Source organism: Aulonocara sp. 'chitande type north' Nkhata Bay, linkage group LG3, assembly GCF_057382095.1.
Source record: "Aulonocara sp. 'chitande type north' Nkhata Bay isolate Kocher_YH1m ecotype deep benthic linkage group LG3, A_spYH_male_GT1.1, whole genome shotgun sequence".
NCBI lineage: Eukaryota > Metazoa > Chordata > Actinopteri > Cichliformes > Cichlidae > Aulonocara > Aulonocara sp. 'chitande type north' Nkhata Bay.
The window spans coordinates 7364084-7380454 of NC_141346.1; the positions used below are offsets into that span (position 1 = coordinate 7364084).

A 16371-nucleotide genomic window follows, 5' to 3' on the forward strand; every position below is an offset into this window, starting at 1 on the left:
GTTTTGTTTTATGCCTGCCTGTGTTCCCTCTGTCTGTTCATGGTGTCACTGTGTCTGCTCGTGAGTCTGTCTGTTAAGTTCAGTGTCTTGTCTGGTCCTCTATGTCTGTTTCCTGTTTTTTTCTGAAGGTCCTTGTCTCATGTGAGTGTGTTCAGTTTACGTTTCCCATGTCTCGTCAGCTCTGATTTCTCCCAGGTGTGTTCCCCTCCTGTCTCCCATCCCTTGATTACTGCTCTTTGTATTTAAGCCCCGTGTTCTCCTGCCTGTTGCCGGTTCGTCTGCATTAATTCCCTGCGTGTTTCTATGTTTCCCTGGGTCTCCAGTTAGAGCTTCAGCTGCCTGCATCTTGGGTCCTCATTAAATTTCACATGGCTCATCCCTCGAGCCTTGACAATGAGAAGCTCTAAAGTGAAGATTTCTCTTCTTGAATCTCTCTGCTCCTCATGAAGGAGCTTTTTTACTGTTTTAAAAAAAGTGTGCGTCCCTTTGTCCACTTTGACAGACAGCTGACAGCTTCAATCATCATTAATACTCATAAAAAAATAATGTTTAAAAAGCATTAAAGCAGAAGAACAGGAAGTCCTGCAGACCAACACAGTTTAGTTTAGTGTCTTAAATGCTGCCAGTGCCTCTCTTTGCTGTAACCAACCTTTCTCTTTATTTCTGAGCTTTTTAAGGACTTTAACTGATGCATCAACCTTTGAAAATGGAAAGAAATCAGTCAGATTCATGGCTGCATCACAGTGTCACATGTAGTTCTCCACATCAGCTGGATTATATCTATAGCAGCCAACAGACTGAAAGCTGTGGACAGTTTCTGTGGCTGGATTATTTCATATGTGTTTGTAGGAGTTTCACTTTCAGAGCACAAAGTTTGGAGTAAAGTATTAAAATGAGTTCCTCAGGTCTGTGACACACACTTTACTGCAAACTGTACAAAATTTAAAACCTAAAAGTGTAAATAAAGATGGAGATGTTGTGATTGTTGCTTTGAGGAGAGTTCATGACTTTCATGAGTTTGGACATTGAGGGGAAGATGTTATCAGAACGAGCGTTTAATCGGCTCAAAGCTGAGTGTTTAGAGTCGAGCTCCACGTTTCTTCTCATCAGTTCATTTATTTGCAAACAAGTTTCCTGTACTTACGTGTAATTTGCAGCAACAAGTCAGGTTTCTGCAGGAAACAATGAAACAAGAACCCTGTACTTGCTGGGCTGTGGGCCGTATCGTGGAGTCTTAATCTGGTTGAACTTCAGGTATTTTATAGGAAAGATGCAAATTGTCTGTGAATCATTTTCAGTATCGTAGCAGCTGAAGTCATTACTGAGTAAGTTCTGCTTCAGTCATTTTCTGCACACTGGACGTTTCACTGTTTCACTGTTCAGCTGTCTTTACATGTTACCTATAAAATGAACACAGTGATAATCACACTGATACTTTGATCCGTACGATCAAACTGTGGAGAGCACAGGCATCATGTGAGCTTATAAACATGGAGACGAGCTGTTCATTCAACTTGAAACAGAAGAACATGAAACAATCCATCAGCATCCACAACAACACTCACACTCAGAACAAGTTTCTTTCCTGTTCACTTTGTAAAATGTCTTTTACTTTGTGAGCAAGAGTCCAAAAACTTGCTCAGACTGTCAGCAGATTTTCACAGAGTCGTCCCAACTAGTAGAAAAGCACCAAAGCTTTCAGCTTCTCCAGTGATCTCCACCTGTGCAGACACACATGGAGGTTTCCAGCACTCATTAATACATGTGGCCTCTTACTGTTAGGACCAATAATTCATTTAGGTTTGATGAACGTCGGCCTGAATCCACCTCCCACCACCAGGAGCTGAATAAGCAGTTATAGATGTAAATAAATCTGCTTCTTTATCATCTGAGACCCAAAAAGTGGAACGTACAGAGCTAAAATCATGTGTTTGATTTTTGGCTTTTACAAACAAGCCATTACTACCACACTTCCTGGCCACTTCATTAGGTCCACCTTGTTAGTAATGGGCTGGAGCCCTTTTTCCTTCAGAGCTGCTTCATTCTTTGTAGTACAGTTTTAACAAGGACACATTTTCACCATGTTAACATGATAGTGTTACACAGTTACTGCACACGTGTCATCTCCACATCATGATGCAAATATCCACTTCCACCACAGCCACAGCTGCTCTATTGGATCCAGACTTGGTGGATTTGAATCCAGTGAAGTGATTTTCATGTTTGAAGAACTGCTTTGAGATGATGTCAGATTTGCTTCTCCTGCTAGAAACATCCACACCAACCAGGTATTTTCACACAGAGCTGCTGCTCACTGGACAGCTTCTCTTCTTTGGACCATTGTCAGTGAACCCTGGAGGAGGCTGTGGTCAAACCCCAGCACATCAGAACAAGCGTGCCCTGTTCACAGTCATTTCAATGAGCTTTCTTACAAGGATCCATGTGCAAGTGACATGAAGCTGCAACAGTTTTACAAGCTGTGTTACAAAATGAATGTCACAGAGCAAACTTGGATATAACACTATAAGTCTTTGCTCTTTGTTTCCTTAGTGCAGCTGTAATGATCTCTGGTTACTGTGGGCCCATTAAAAAGTGTGGACGTGTCATTTCCACAGAACATTTCACAGACAGTAAGATAGAAGCATAACTTCATAAATATAGTGTTTTAAATGCACATGCTGGAGCTCACAGTGATGCTGCTGTGTGACAGGGTTGTGTTGTTCACACTGTCATACTTGGTTGTCTTGGCGACAGGCTTTCTGGTGTCTCTTCATAATAACTTGTACCTGTGGGTCACATGATCAGGGCTGGTCACTCAAAGAAGAAAGAAACATTCAATTCAATCTGTTTACTCAGTTTGATTCTTTTAGTGCTTTAGTTTATTTCACTAACCTGATGCTGCGACTACAGACACAATCATTTTGTCCTCTTTAATGGTTTCGTAGATTCCCAGTAGCTCGACAGAAAGGCTGCTTTCAGTGCTCCACATAATATGAGCCAGTAAGCAGCTGTGTGGATAGTATATGGTTCAGACTGGGACTGTGGTCAGATAGGACGAAGAGCGCTTTCATTAAAATGACATCATCTGAGTGGAAAATACTCACGTGACTCAGATGTGTAACAGGAAGTGTGGACTGTGATGTCATCAGACAGACAGAAACAGTCATTCAGTAATAAAGTGATTTAATATTCAACAACAGGAAAATAACTAGGGGTGCAACGATACACAAAATTCACGGTTCGGTTCGGTTCGATACTTTGGTGTCACGGTTCGATATTTTTTCGATACAAAAAAATGTTCATGCCTTTTTAATTTGTCATTTATTAAAATTATAAATATATATTTTAACACAAAAGTACAGTTTTTAAATTTAACCCTAACCCTTGTGCGTGTTTTTTATTTTGACAGCGAATGCGCACCTGTGGACCACTTATGTGCAGCCCTGGTTATTTAGCTCATCATATTGCAGCCACAGAAATTCTTTTGTCCATGAAACCATAAAGCTGCACTTTCTTTTTGCCTTATAGTCTGATTTGTCATAACTTCTCCGTTTTGTGGTAAGCTTTTCTTTGGCTGTCACTTCTTCACCCCGACCTGTCTTATTTGGCTCAGCAGAACTAAAATATATATCGTGCTACTTTTACACACGACTCACATAAGCTCAGCGATTCTCTGCGTGATCAACCTCTCACATGTTTAAGCTGCGGGAGATTTCACTTGTCATGTTTGCATAGTAAGCTAACAATTAATAAGACGATGTCAGAGGAATTGGTGCACAAATTATCATCACTCACAGATCAGTGCTGTCGCTCTCTATACACAGTTCGCGCGATTGCAAAGTGAAAGCAAAAAAACAAGCGCAAATTCAAACACGATTTCAATATGTCACATATTGACAGTGGCTCACCCAATGACATAATTACCCAGCTACATTTCTGAAAGAATGCAAAAGCATTGACATATATTTTTCCTTCCTACAATAGCCCGACAGGCAGGGAAGAGATAGCCCCCGGACGTCGGGCTAGCGATATTGCGAGCCCTGTATCTGATTGAGGAATCACTCATCTTTGGAAAAGAGAGTTTATTATAGAGAAATGTCTCTTTCCAAAATAAAAGCTATACTATCCGCTTCTTCTGGGCTATATTCTCAGCAGCATATTAAACATATCAGGTCTCCATAAGGAGAATCCTGTGCTAACAGCTGTCTAAATGACTCGGCTAAAGTTTGTAGCATGCATGCTTGTTGTTTTTGTCTTTGCACTAGGATGATGTCGGCGTAAATGTGCAGTCATATTCGTTGTGTTCCCACTAGTGCTTTCAGGTTAATCTCGTTGAAATAACCTTAACGCCACAACACGGCAAATCTCCATTAACGAGCTACCCCTGATAGCCCCGTGCATGGGGCTATCAGGGGTAGGTACCAACACAAACCCTGCTGATTGTTGGTTTGTGTGTTATTTGTGTTGTGTTCAGGTGACTATAGAAAGACTAATGACACAAATATTATGGATGGACACGTTTCCTGGGCTGCTTCAGGTTTTCCATACAAACACTTGATGTTTGGTAGTTCCAGGTCCAACATGGTGCATGGATATATCCAGCGTCCCTCTTCTGCACGTTTGCTGTTCATCAGTCTCAGCCTTCCTCTCTGTCTTTGTCCTGTAGACTCCTCAGCCTGAGCTGTCCCTGTCACCCACTCATTTCCATCCTTTCTATTCTGCTCACTTGTTCAAATCTTCTACTCTGCCACCTCCAGGTCGCCTCCTGTCGTTGTGTCATGTCTCCATCATCACAGCCTCACTAGGCTGTAAAGCTTCATGTTGGCTGTAGCTGCTGTCCTCCTGTCACAGATCACAGCTGATACATGTGTGCACCCACTCCATCCTGCTATACTGTCACTTCACCTCTTTGGGACTTTGCTGCTTTGTATGGAGGACTTCATGTCTTTAAACTGATCCACCATCACCACCTCCACTCCTTCATCTTCACTGTCGTGTCTCCAGCTTCTTCACACACACTCTTCTCTTCAGAGCATACCTCCACCTGTCCAGGCTCTCTTCCACCCACCTGCTTCCTGCTCTCACTACAGATCACAATGTCCTCAGCAAACAGAGCTGCTGAGACTCCTGCCTGAGCTCATCTGCCAGCCTGTCCATCAGCACTGCTAACAAGAAGGGCTCAGAGTGGATTTCTGATGTAATCCCAGCCCCAGCAGGAACCCATCTTTCCCTGCTGCTGCAAACCTTCCCACTGTCTCTCTGTCCTCATACATGTACTGCACCAACCATTGTTTGCATGCACACAGAAACAGTGCAGCTCCTCCTGACCTTCTCTGCACATCTGAAGAGCTTGTTCTTGTCATGAAGCTGCTGCTCACACGTCACTCTTCCAGCTTCTCAACACACTCTTTCCATGTCAGCACATTTCCACCTCTATCTGTCATCACACTAACCTGCTGTAATCCTTTCAGCTGGAGCTTCTTTGTAGACACGTCCCTACATTGCAGCCTGATTACAATGCAGACAGTCGGCTACAGTGTGGCTGGATTTCCTTTCTTAGCGTGCTTTGCTATAAAATAGCCAACAAGGCCTCACGTGACATCAGTCAGTGAGAGTTTCACTGCTGCAGCAGCTCTGTTCACTCACACTTATTAATATTAATGCTCATTACAAATGTTACAGCAGCTGATGCACAAATCTTTGTCTGTGTGAATAAAGTTGGATCAGTTCAAACAGTTTGTTGCTCTGCTTGAAAGCAGCAGTTTTTCTAATGCACCACCTTCATGTTTCCTTCATATTTGAATCCCCCTGTAGATGCTGACAGGTAACCATGTCACACAGAGCTCAAGCCTTTGAATCCAGCTGTGACTGTTGATTTTCTATTGAATGGACTTTTTCAAATCCAGCTGTAGGCCTGTGTTTGTGAGCTCATTAACAGCTGTTTGTTTAGAGAGACGTGGTCCTCACAGGACAGCCACTACAAACATATGATTTTATAGAATATGATGCATTACTGCAGATTCAACACAATAGAAAGGATTTGAAATGAGCTCAGCCTTAAACATGTGCAGCAGTAATATTGATCCACAGACACTGATGGGAACATTTTTCTGCACAATAAGTACTTTGACTTTTCATACTTTATGTACAATTTGCCAGTACTGCAGTTTTGTGTGTAGTGAGGTGTTTTCATGGTGTTTTCTTGGTGCTTTTACTAAAGGAAGGCTTCTATCAAATTCTTCCACATGTTGTCAAACTGAGCTGTGTGATGAAGTGAGTGTGACAGAAACACTCAGACTGTGTTTCTCTGCTTCATCAAGTCAAATCTGGTCCTCAGAGACTGAATAAAGTCCTGTCCCACTAACAGCAGCTCCAACAGTCTGTTCACTGCTTTCTTCCTGTCAGTCTTCATCTTTCTGCTGCGTCTCCTCTTCACACTGACCACTTTCTATCTAACAGTGAGCTCCCAGTGAAGCAGCAGCATTCAGCCTGTTAGAGTCAACACAAATGTCTCCATCCAAGCTCATGTTGTGCTTTGTTGTCCTCTCAGTCCCCCAGGTGGAGGTGGATTCAGGGGTGGAGTCTGTGCAGCTGCCCTTCAACACCACACTTCACCTGCCTGAAGACGCTAAAGTGGAGTGGATGGAGAACAGATACAGCACGAACGTCCACGTGTATGAGAACGGCTCTGACCAGCCTGAAGAACAGCACCAGGATTACAGAGACCGAATGAAGATGAATGAAGACCTGCTGAAAACTGGAGACCTCAGTCTGACCCTGAAACACCCCACAGATGGAGACAACAGGACCTACACCTGCACCGTCTACAGCAGGGAGGGAAACATCCTGCTGAAGAAACAAGTGCAGCTGAAAGTCAGAGGTCAGTGCTGTAGATACATGTCAAAGGTCAGAGGTCATGCAGGAGTTTATTCTCTAAAAGCTTTTAGTTTGAATCTATTTTCAGTTCATTCAAATAAAATAAATTCTTTGATGTTTTGATCTAAAAGCCAAAAATGTCAGGCGGAGCAACTGTGTGTTTAAATGAACTAAGAAGAGCATTAAAATGATCCTACCTTCAAAATAAAAGCCTCTGGCATGATGTGAGTTTGGATCAAATCAATAGTTTTGTTAGTTTAGTCCAAATCAATGTAAATGTATAAATATCAATAGTTTTAAAGCTGCTGAGATCATTCAAACACTTTGATCCAGTCATTTGGATGTTGTCAAGGCTTTTATTGTGAAAATGCTGAGTGTGATGATCCAGAGGAGCCCATGGGGTGTTTGTGGCTGGATGCAAAGGTTTGTAGCTCTCCTTGTAAAGAGAAACAGCTTGAAGCTACAGAGTAGCGTCTGCAGAAGAAGACAGGGGAAAGAGGAAGAAGCTGAGGCCGCTGGAGAAAAGACAGGAAAAGGAAATCAGCTTCATTTGTTGGAGGCCGTTTGTTCATCACACTGAAATATTCCCACTTTAGAGACAGGAAACAAAGTGAAGTGTGGATTGATGTTTGTCTCCATGATTTGGGCCCTGGAGTCATTTCTTCATCTCCCACTTTAAGACATATTAATGTCAGCCTCACACGTCCCACAGTGGACACATTTCTATTTCTAGATGATATTTGGAGGATGGTCATGTGTTTCTCTGCTGTCACAGCTCTTTGTGATATTTGAGCGCAGCTGTAATGTTTGTGTGGTTAAAGCCACCAGACTCCACTGACAAAAACTCTCATTTTAGCCGGAGAACACGGGGCTGCTGTGGGACTTTGTGTTTGCAAAGGTTTCTATTGGAGGCATGTTTGCCTTTATTATATAGGTGCAGAGAGTAGACAGGAAAGTGGGGAGAGAGTGAGGGACACACAGGCACCTGTAGTAAGCCCCGCCTTCAGCCCACCTGCTCAGCCAGGTGAGCTATAGCGCTGCTTTAACATGTTGGTGTGATTGAGAGTGAATGAAAGTGAGTGATGGAGGCAGCAGGAAACTAACAGGCTGTTTGTTCTGAGAGGTCACATGACTGTTGTTCTCAGCAGAGTCTGATGATTTGATGAGACCATGAGAGCGGCTTCAGTTCCTCATCAGAAAGAGTCTGACAGAAGCTCCTCCCTCTGTACCCCAGTAGACTTCTATTAGACTGCTCCAGATTCCTGAGAGTTCACACAGAAAACTTTACAAACAGCCAAAGAAAAACTATTGAAAAGCTTCAAGATCACAAAGAGCTCTTTCACAGCACATATGAGCCATTAAGAAGTGCACATTTGTGTTTCCCACAGTCCATCATCCAATAATATCAAAGGACAAACTGTGAGGTAAAAAGCCTTCAGCTCTTTTTGAAGGAAGCAAAAAGACTTTGGTCCTGAGAGATGGTTCAAAACACAACTCAGACCTACCAAAGTATTATTTGTGCCAAACACATGAAGCCTTCAACTTTGTATGTGTCCAGTCAGTGTGGCAATAGAAGTCACTGTGAGGATTTTCAATGTGCTGTCAAAGAGCATCCAAACAATCAGGTGAGGATGAAGAGAATTAGTGTGGATGGACAGAAAATCCATATCCAGTGTGATTTAGGAGCAGCTCATATATAATGAGTGAAATGAAAGAAGAGCACAGACAGGAAGAACATGAGTGAGCAGACATTTTGGAGCTGCTGATCCACACAGGGCTGGATGGAAGGAGTGGGAGTCCATGATGGCTCAAAGTCTCTGATCTAACTCTTCCTGAGCCTCTCCCCCTGCCTCCTCTTTGGATCTTCTCCTCCTCTTCTTCCTTATCTGCCTCCTCCACCACTGCTCTCTCCTCCCTCATCTCCTCCTCAGCTGAACTGAAGTCAGGGCTGTAACATGAGGAAACGTGCAGAAATGACTGAGTCAGCATGTTGTTGAAGTGAGTTGAGTGATGGTGAGCAGATTAGATGTGCGAGCCTCCCTGTAGAGAAAAGCAGATCTTCTCCAGAGTTTCCCACCTCATGTTTTCCTGTGTCACAGCTGATTGTCACATCCTGGCTGTCACTAAATGAGTGGTCCAAAGGTGGAAGGAGGAGCACAGTTAGATTGTTCACCTCCTAACCTGTGAAATCAATCAGCTGAATGAAAAACACTGTGATCCTATGAGCTGCTATCAGGGCTGCTCCATTCTCAGGATTCTCATCTGGATGACTGAAGCAGATTATTGATGAAGTCAGCAAACAGCTTTCAAAATGGCTCTTTTTCCAGGGGAACTCCCTGAAATGTAAATCTCATTGGAATGAAGAAGAAGTCCAAAGGCGTGGTTAGGCCCAGACTTGTGGCTGTTTTCAATGTAAAGCCCATGTTGCAGGCAGCTGCTGCTCCTTACTGGCCCACAGCCTCCACTGATGGATGTGTCAGCTCACTTGTACTGTAGCCACGGGGAGAGCGATGGTGAAGCTGACAACCAGAGGTGTAGCGCTATTTGTTGAAGTAGCCCAGCTGTGCCATGGAAGCACAAGTTTCCAGAGATGATTGGACTGTGAGCAGAAATGATCCATGTTGGACTGAATTGAAGAACAGATCATAAAGTCCTCTGTGTGCCCAGCCCGTCTGTCTGAGCATCTTCATCAGTGTGCAGCTGATCTACAGCTAATGTGCTGATTGATGAGCAGCCTGTTCATGGTGATGATGAGAAACAGATTGGATTCAAAGCACAAATGAGTGAAAAAGGAGCAGCAGCCATGATAGAGCGAGTCCTCTGCTGACAGAAATAGTGGAGTGAAGGATTTGTGCAGCGTTTCTCTGTGAAAACAGCTGATTCAGATCAATGAGAGGAGGATGAAGGAGAAGCAGCATGTTTCTGATAGAAGCATCACTGCTGTGCTACAAACTGCTGGGACTGTGTGTGTGTGACGGCTCAGCTGGAGGCAGGATTGGTCCAGAGGAGAGCTGCTTTATTCCAGACTAACTCTTCTAGAAAGCTGACATCTGTGTGGAACAGCTGACCTGCACCATGTGGAAAAGAACAGCAACATGATTCAGCGTCAGATCCCGACACATCCACGGATTCATCCCGTTACAGGAACTGTGCCACACATGGCCTCTGTTTGTTCTGCATCGATGCTGCAGGGATTTCTTCAAGTCACTATAATATAGTGTCAGATGGACACATGAAGCTAACACGGCACATCTTTGTGAGTCTGCAGCATGTTGACACACATGTCAGTGTTGTACAGATCTGAGAGCAGCACAAACAAACTCCATCAAAGTGATTTGTGCTGTTGCAGAGCTGTGTGACTGCATTTGTCTTCATTATGGACACATTTCTACAAATGGGACTAAACATGTGACCCTCTGCACATCCATGGCTCAACAGTGCACCCATTGGCTGGATGCAGCTTGTATTGTGGCTCCTCCCCCTTAGCTTCAGGTCAGTTTAGCTGTGTTTCCTCCAAATCCCAGAATTCCTGAGGAGCAGGAATATGTGGGGCTGGGCTCTAAATACTCAGGGTGAGGACTGAGTGAAGAGCTACAGGACAAAGTTTCAGCGCTGCGCTCACAGCTTTGAGACGTCCAATCAGCAACTGGTCCTGATAACATCTCCCCTCTCATTCCACATACATGAAGACTGCTAGAAGCAGCTATCAGCCACATCAGGCTCACATCATGCTTGCTATTAAACATGCTGCAGTCTGCAGTAAACTCCCTGCCACAAAGCTTTGAGTCTCCTCCAAATGCACCTGTAACAAGGTGACCTGCAGAAATAACTGTGTCCACGGGCAGAGTCACCAACACTCTGCACCAGAGCTAAACCTGCTTTGGAGCTAAAAAGCTGCTGTCAGGGTTTCCTGCAGAGCTTCAAATGTGGAGACTGAAAGCTGTGGACAGTTTCTGTGGCTGGATTATTTCATATGTGTTTGTTTCACTTTCAAAGGAAAGTGTTGGAATAAATCAGGTGTGTGACGCACACTTTACTGCAGATTGTTCTCAATGTAACACAAAAAGCAATCAAAATGTGATTGATCCTGATGTGCTTGTTGCTTCTAGCAGTGTTGATGTATTTGCACAGAGAGGGGGAGATGTTATCAGAGTGTGTAAGTGATCAGATCTGATGCTGAATCATGTTCATGTACAGTCAGCTGATCCTCACAGTTCAGTTTGTAATCATGCAGCTCTCCTCTGATAAATCCTGAGCTCCACCTGAGTCTCAGTCCTCAGGACCTCACACAGTCCCAGCAGCTTCTATCAGCAGAGTTCTCCCTGATATCACAAACATATTGATCCTCCTTCAGCCTCCTCTCATTCATCTGTTTCCACAGAGAAACTCATCAGTGAAACCTGAGCTTACTGTGGATTATTCTGGTGGCTCCATCACTCTCTGCCTCACACGCCCTCATCTGCTGCTTTCCTCTGATTGGCTGCTCTGACAGAGTCATGATTGGCTGCATGTTTGTATAGAAAGCAGCACGTTGCTGGTAGATCAGCCATCAGCTCATGTTTGTGACTGCAGCATGGCACCAGTTTGCTCCTCGTGTTTCAGTCCCAGACTGACCTGCAGCTCTTTAGTAAATTCAGACAGCAGCTTTGTAACTGTTAGTAAATCTGACCATGAATATCATTATGACACCTCTGACCACTCATTCTGTCTTTATTGGCTTTCATACATGAAACACGCTTAAAGTCATCATTGAATCTAAACTGGATGAAAGCAGCTGTGAGTCACTGCAGCAGCTCTGTGCCAACAACCAACCAACACCTGGGTGGAGTCCCAGCTGAAGCTGAGAGATACTCAGAGACAGAAGCAGCTGTATGGAAGCGTTCTACAGGACGGCTGACACAAAGCTGATGTTACTGATGTCTCCTAGATAGATCTCATGGACCAAAGGCTCTCTGTGTCATCTCGGCTCCAGCTGAACTAAACTGAGAGTGAATTTGGGCTTTCAGGGAGGGGTGAAGGCAGAGCGCTGTAAAGGAAAGGGCTGTGATTGGTTCAGAACACGTCAATGAGAAGAAAGGAAAGCTTCAGAGCAACATGAATGAAACAAAGTGTTTTGATGACGACTGAAAGCCAAAACTGTCCCTGAAATCAGAATCCAGTTCATCTCCAGCCCCGTCAGCAGTTCCAGCTGCAGTGCTGTTACAATAATAGTCATCACTTCTAGTTTCACAGCAGCAAACTGGGAACATTCAGCGTCTCAAAGATTGACCTGTTAGCACCTGCAGACATTGTTGAGCTGGCTCTGCTGATCTTGTCTTCATTTCTCCACTATTTGGAGAAGCTTCAGCAGGATCCACAGTCAGAGTCAAAGTGGAGTTCTAGCATGGACGTGACGCTTCAAGAAGCTTCAGACAGACAGTGTTCTCCAAAAGTTCTGCTCTAAAAGGAAACTTTGAGCTGGCTCTGTGATTGTTGTAGTCAGAAGGATGGAGGCTGGATCTTTGATGAGTGCTTGCACACAGGCTGTCTTTAAGTATTCTGGGACACAGCCAGAGGACAGACGAGTGTTCATTATTGGAAGCAGCCGAGGGGCAGGGACATCCCAAACTTCACTCAGGAACTTTGGAGGAATCATATCTACACAGCTTGATGAGCGTTTCAGTTGTGCCACAGTCCTTCAAAGCTCCTCCACAGAGACTGGCACAAAAGAAGGTCAGATATGGTGGCTGGGGTCGGGGACATCAAGAAAAGAATCAGGAGCTGCTGTTTTGGATTTCCTCTCATTCATTTGATGCTTCAGAAAGTTTAGAAAGTGAAGACGTTCCTCACTCGATGCCGTAATCTGATGAAAACTTGCAGGATTTCAAAGACGCTCCACTGAGCTCCAAAGAGCTCCAAAGAGCTCTGGGCTGTGCTTATTAGAATGAATTAAAGGAGAGAAATAGCCGGCCCTCGCCTCCTTCACCTGTTCATTGAAAGCAGTCGTTCATGCTTTCATTTCTTGATGACGCAGCTGAAGATTCACCTTCTTCCGTCTCCTTTCTGCCCTCCGGCATTGTCTTTTCAGACTGTGAATGTCTTTGTGGATCCAGGGCAGCGAGCGAGCACCACGTTTAGTCCTGATCCTGATCCAGTTTAATCTAAAGTGGATGTACAAAGGAGGTTCAGATCATTCAGAGTGTTTGTGTGTGTGAGGGAGGAGGAACACCAGTGGTGGTAGAAACACTGATGAACATGTTTCTCCTGCTTCCTCATGAAAAGAGCGTCAGCGTACTGACACGGCTGCTTTTGCCTGATCACTTGGAAAAATGATCTCAAACAGAATCCATCAATGATCAGAGAGAAACACATCAGCTCAAAGCCTGGAGTTCATACTGAAGCCCACAGTTATATGTAGGCCAACAACACGCTGTTTGAAACCAATGAATTTACTGTACTGAGGAACTCAAATGAGTCAGTAAGATCATCAACATGGATCTTAAAATCAGCAGCTCAGATCATGTGATCACACATAAGAACCATGGAGCAGGAAACATCTGAGAGTTCAGCTCCAACTCTGATGGAGTCTTAGGAGGGCGGAGATACCTGCACAGATAGGAGCTGTTTCACACTTTAACAAGCAGCACCTCCAAACTACACCCTTCATCCACCTTAATAGGGGAACATTTGAAGTGTCTAAAACGTCCCAGAGCGTCGGGCCGGGAAAAGACAGAGCGCACGCCTCCTTTATTGTGAAATTCCTCACCATGGTAACTGAACACATCAGCTGGTCTGCAGCAGGTCATGTTCAGAGTTTGAGGCTCAAAGTGTCCCATTTTCACTGATTGTTTCCCGACGACATGCTTCACGTGTGATATGGATCCTCTGCTGAAGGAATCTGCTTTCTATCCACAACCTGTTGATCCGTGTCTGACTAACAGCAGCGCAGGAAGCCCTGCAGTTACAGAGAAACTGTCTGAGTCGCATTGTTGCTGCAGTTTACCTGCAACTGCTGTGAAGAAAAAGTCTCACTGTGTTTGTGTTTGGTCCTAATCTGCTGCCTGTCTGTTTGACATGCTGGATTTCCAGCTGATAGATGACAGATTAGAAACTGATCAGTCTATTGATCACACAATATTCCATCAATAGAACTGATTTGACTTTGATTTGTGTAACAAAGTGATTTCCACGTCTCCTTCATGATGTGACAGTGTCAGAGCTGAATGCACTTGTAGAGTATCATGTTTTTATGGCTCACATTTAAAGTGTTGCAGCTCTAATGTACAGCTGTCATATTAGAAATAGAAGCAGCTCTGATTTTAGTGCTCAAAGAAATCTATGAAGTGATGAATTCACACATGAACAGTTTTCTGCAGCGTTCCTCTCGGCCTTATTTGCAGCTCCACTCTTGTTTTTGCTCTAATAATTATTTCTCTCCATGAGCTGTTTCTCTGCCTGAAGGAGGCGCCACTCCATCGCTTCATTTTAGTGCAGAACAAGAGTCACATGATGCTGCTCTGAACACCAATCACACTTTGTACAGCTCATGTTGTGTTTGTTGTCCTCTCAGTGTGTCAGGTGGAGGTGGAGGAGGGGGCGGAGTCTGTCCAGCTGCCCTTCAGAACCACACAAAACCTGCCTGGAGATCCTAAAGTGGAGTGGGAACGTAAAGAACCTGAATACAACATGGCCCACCTGTATAAGAACGGCTCTGACCAGCCTCACAAACAGCACCAGGTTTACAGAGACCGAACGAAGATGAATGAAGACCTGCTGAAAACTGGAGACCTCAGTCTGACCCTGAAACAGCCCACAGAGAGAGACAGTGGGAGATATGTGTGTTACTTCTGGAGTCGTGGAGAAATCATCAGATGGAAAACAGTGCACCTCAAAGTCAAAGGTTTGTTTGTGTGTGTGTGTGTGTGTGTGTGTGTGTGTGTGTGTGTGTGTGTGTGTGTGTGTGTGTGTGTGTCTCTGACTGTCTTGTGTCTCCTCTGCAGGGAGAGTTCAGGTCCAGGATCAAACAGGGGACATCAGGAACAGAAGCAGCTCCATTGATCCGACTCCTCTGATGGCTGATCAATCAGTTTGATCTGTGTGTTCTTTGATTATTGATCAGTGATGTCAGAGTGGAGTCAGTGTGATGTTGTTGTTGTGTGTTTGAGACTTTTAGTGTCCATGAAGGTCTCTGCTGCCGTAGATCCTCTGAACTATGTCAGAGGTCTCACTCTGGAGGAAACTCTCAGCACTTTCCAGCAGCTCCTCCATCATGGAGGACGTTCCCTCACTGTAACAGGTGGAGGAGAGAGGAGAGGAAGCACAGGTGGATCCTCTGAGGAAGAGGAGCGTCCTACAAACCACATGATCACATGACCAGAGGACAAGCATGTGCAGAAACACATTAAAGTCAGCCTGTAAACACGTTTGTGTAAATTCTAGTCGTGTTTTTCTGTCACATTCAAATAAAAGCAGAGAAAGCAGAACAAATGCTGAAGCTGTCTGTGTGGAATAAAGGAGTTACAGTACACACACACACACACACACACACACACGCGCGCGCGCGCGCACACACACACACACACACACACACACACACACGCACACACACACACACACATCTGTCCAGCAGCTGTCTGAGCTGCAGTCTGTATTGTGTGTGTAATATCTTCATGTTTCTAACATTACAGTTTTATCTTCAGGTGTAAAATCAGCTGCTCTGCTGTCTTCTCTCCTGATCCTGTGTGATTGATTCGATCCTGCAAACGCCACAAATTTCATTCCAGCTTTGATTTGAAAGCCAGCGAGTAAAAGGATCAGCGATAGTTTTCAGAGCGATGCCAAAGCTTGGGTTCCTCTCCTACAGCAGCTTTTCTTTTCTTTCTTTCTCTCCCTGTGAAATACAGCAGCTGGACCTTTGGCTGCAACACACTGTGAGACAAACTGCACACAAACAGTTTGTGTGTTTGCTGATGTTTGTTGAGCTGATAGAAACGCTGCATTTGAAATTAGCTGACACTTCAAATACGTTCCTCCCTTTATGCTCGCTGCTCTTCAGCAGGGCTAGCTAGATGCTAAAGTAGCGCTAACACAACTTACCTGCAGTCGTTCAGCTGTCGTCCCAAAAACATCTCAAATAAAAAGAAGAAACAAAAGAAGCTTTTCTGTCAGGGAGGCGTGTCCTTCTCACCTTCAGACATGAGATTAGAAAGAGAGAGAGTTCAGATCACAGTGCAGATATGAATGAATGAATCCGTGCTCGTCCTCACGGCTCCTGCATGCTTTTAAAAAAGTGTGTGTTCAGCTCTGATCTCCAATCTGTTCTTTTCTCTCTTTGTTTCCTGGGTTCATGATCATCATCACACCGTCTGAGGCTCCTAAATATCCACGTTTGCTTGTTTCACTTTCACACTCTGGGAGTCAAAGATGTTTCAGCTCCAAACTCACTGAGAGCTCCTCGTGCCCACCACGTGACCACAAACATCTTTGTGCTCACGTGCTGCTCGTGTCTGAGACGCT

At 44.5% G+C, this 16371-nt stretch overlaps 1 protein-coding gene across 4 annotated transcripts in view; it reads left to right on the forward strand.

Annotated features, from left to right (window-relative positions):
* Positions 1 to 14947, forward strand: part of LOC147333739 (uncharacterized) — a 95849-nt gene extending 80902 nt beyond the window's left edge. For 3 of the 4 annotated variants that reach the window (XM_086268539.1, XM_086268559.1, XM_086268548.1), the window contains 3 exons: positions 6551 to 6880; positions 14426 to 14755; positions 14856 to 14947. In XM_086268539.1, coding sequence (XP_086124665.1) covers positions 6551 to 6880; positions 14426 to 14755; positions 14856 to 14947 — 752 coding nt within the window. The remainder of the gene's footprint in view (positions 1 to 6550; positions 6881 to 14425; positions 14756 to 14855) is intronic. The other variant, XM_086268568.1, reaches the window with a different exon arrangement.
* The last annotated feature ends 1424 nt before the right edge of the window (positions 14948 to 16371 follow it).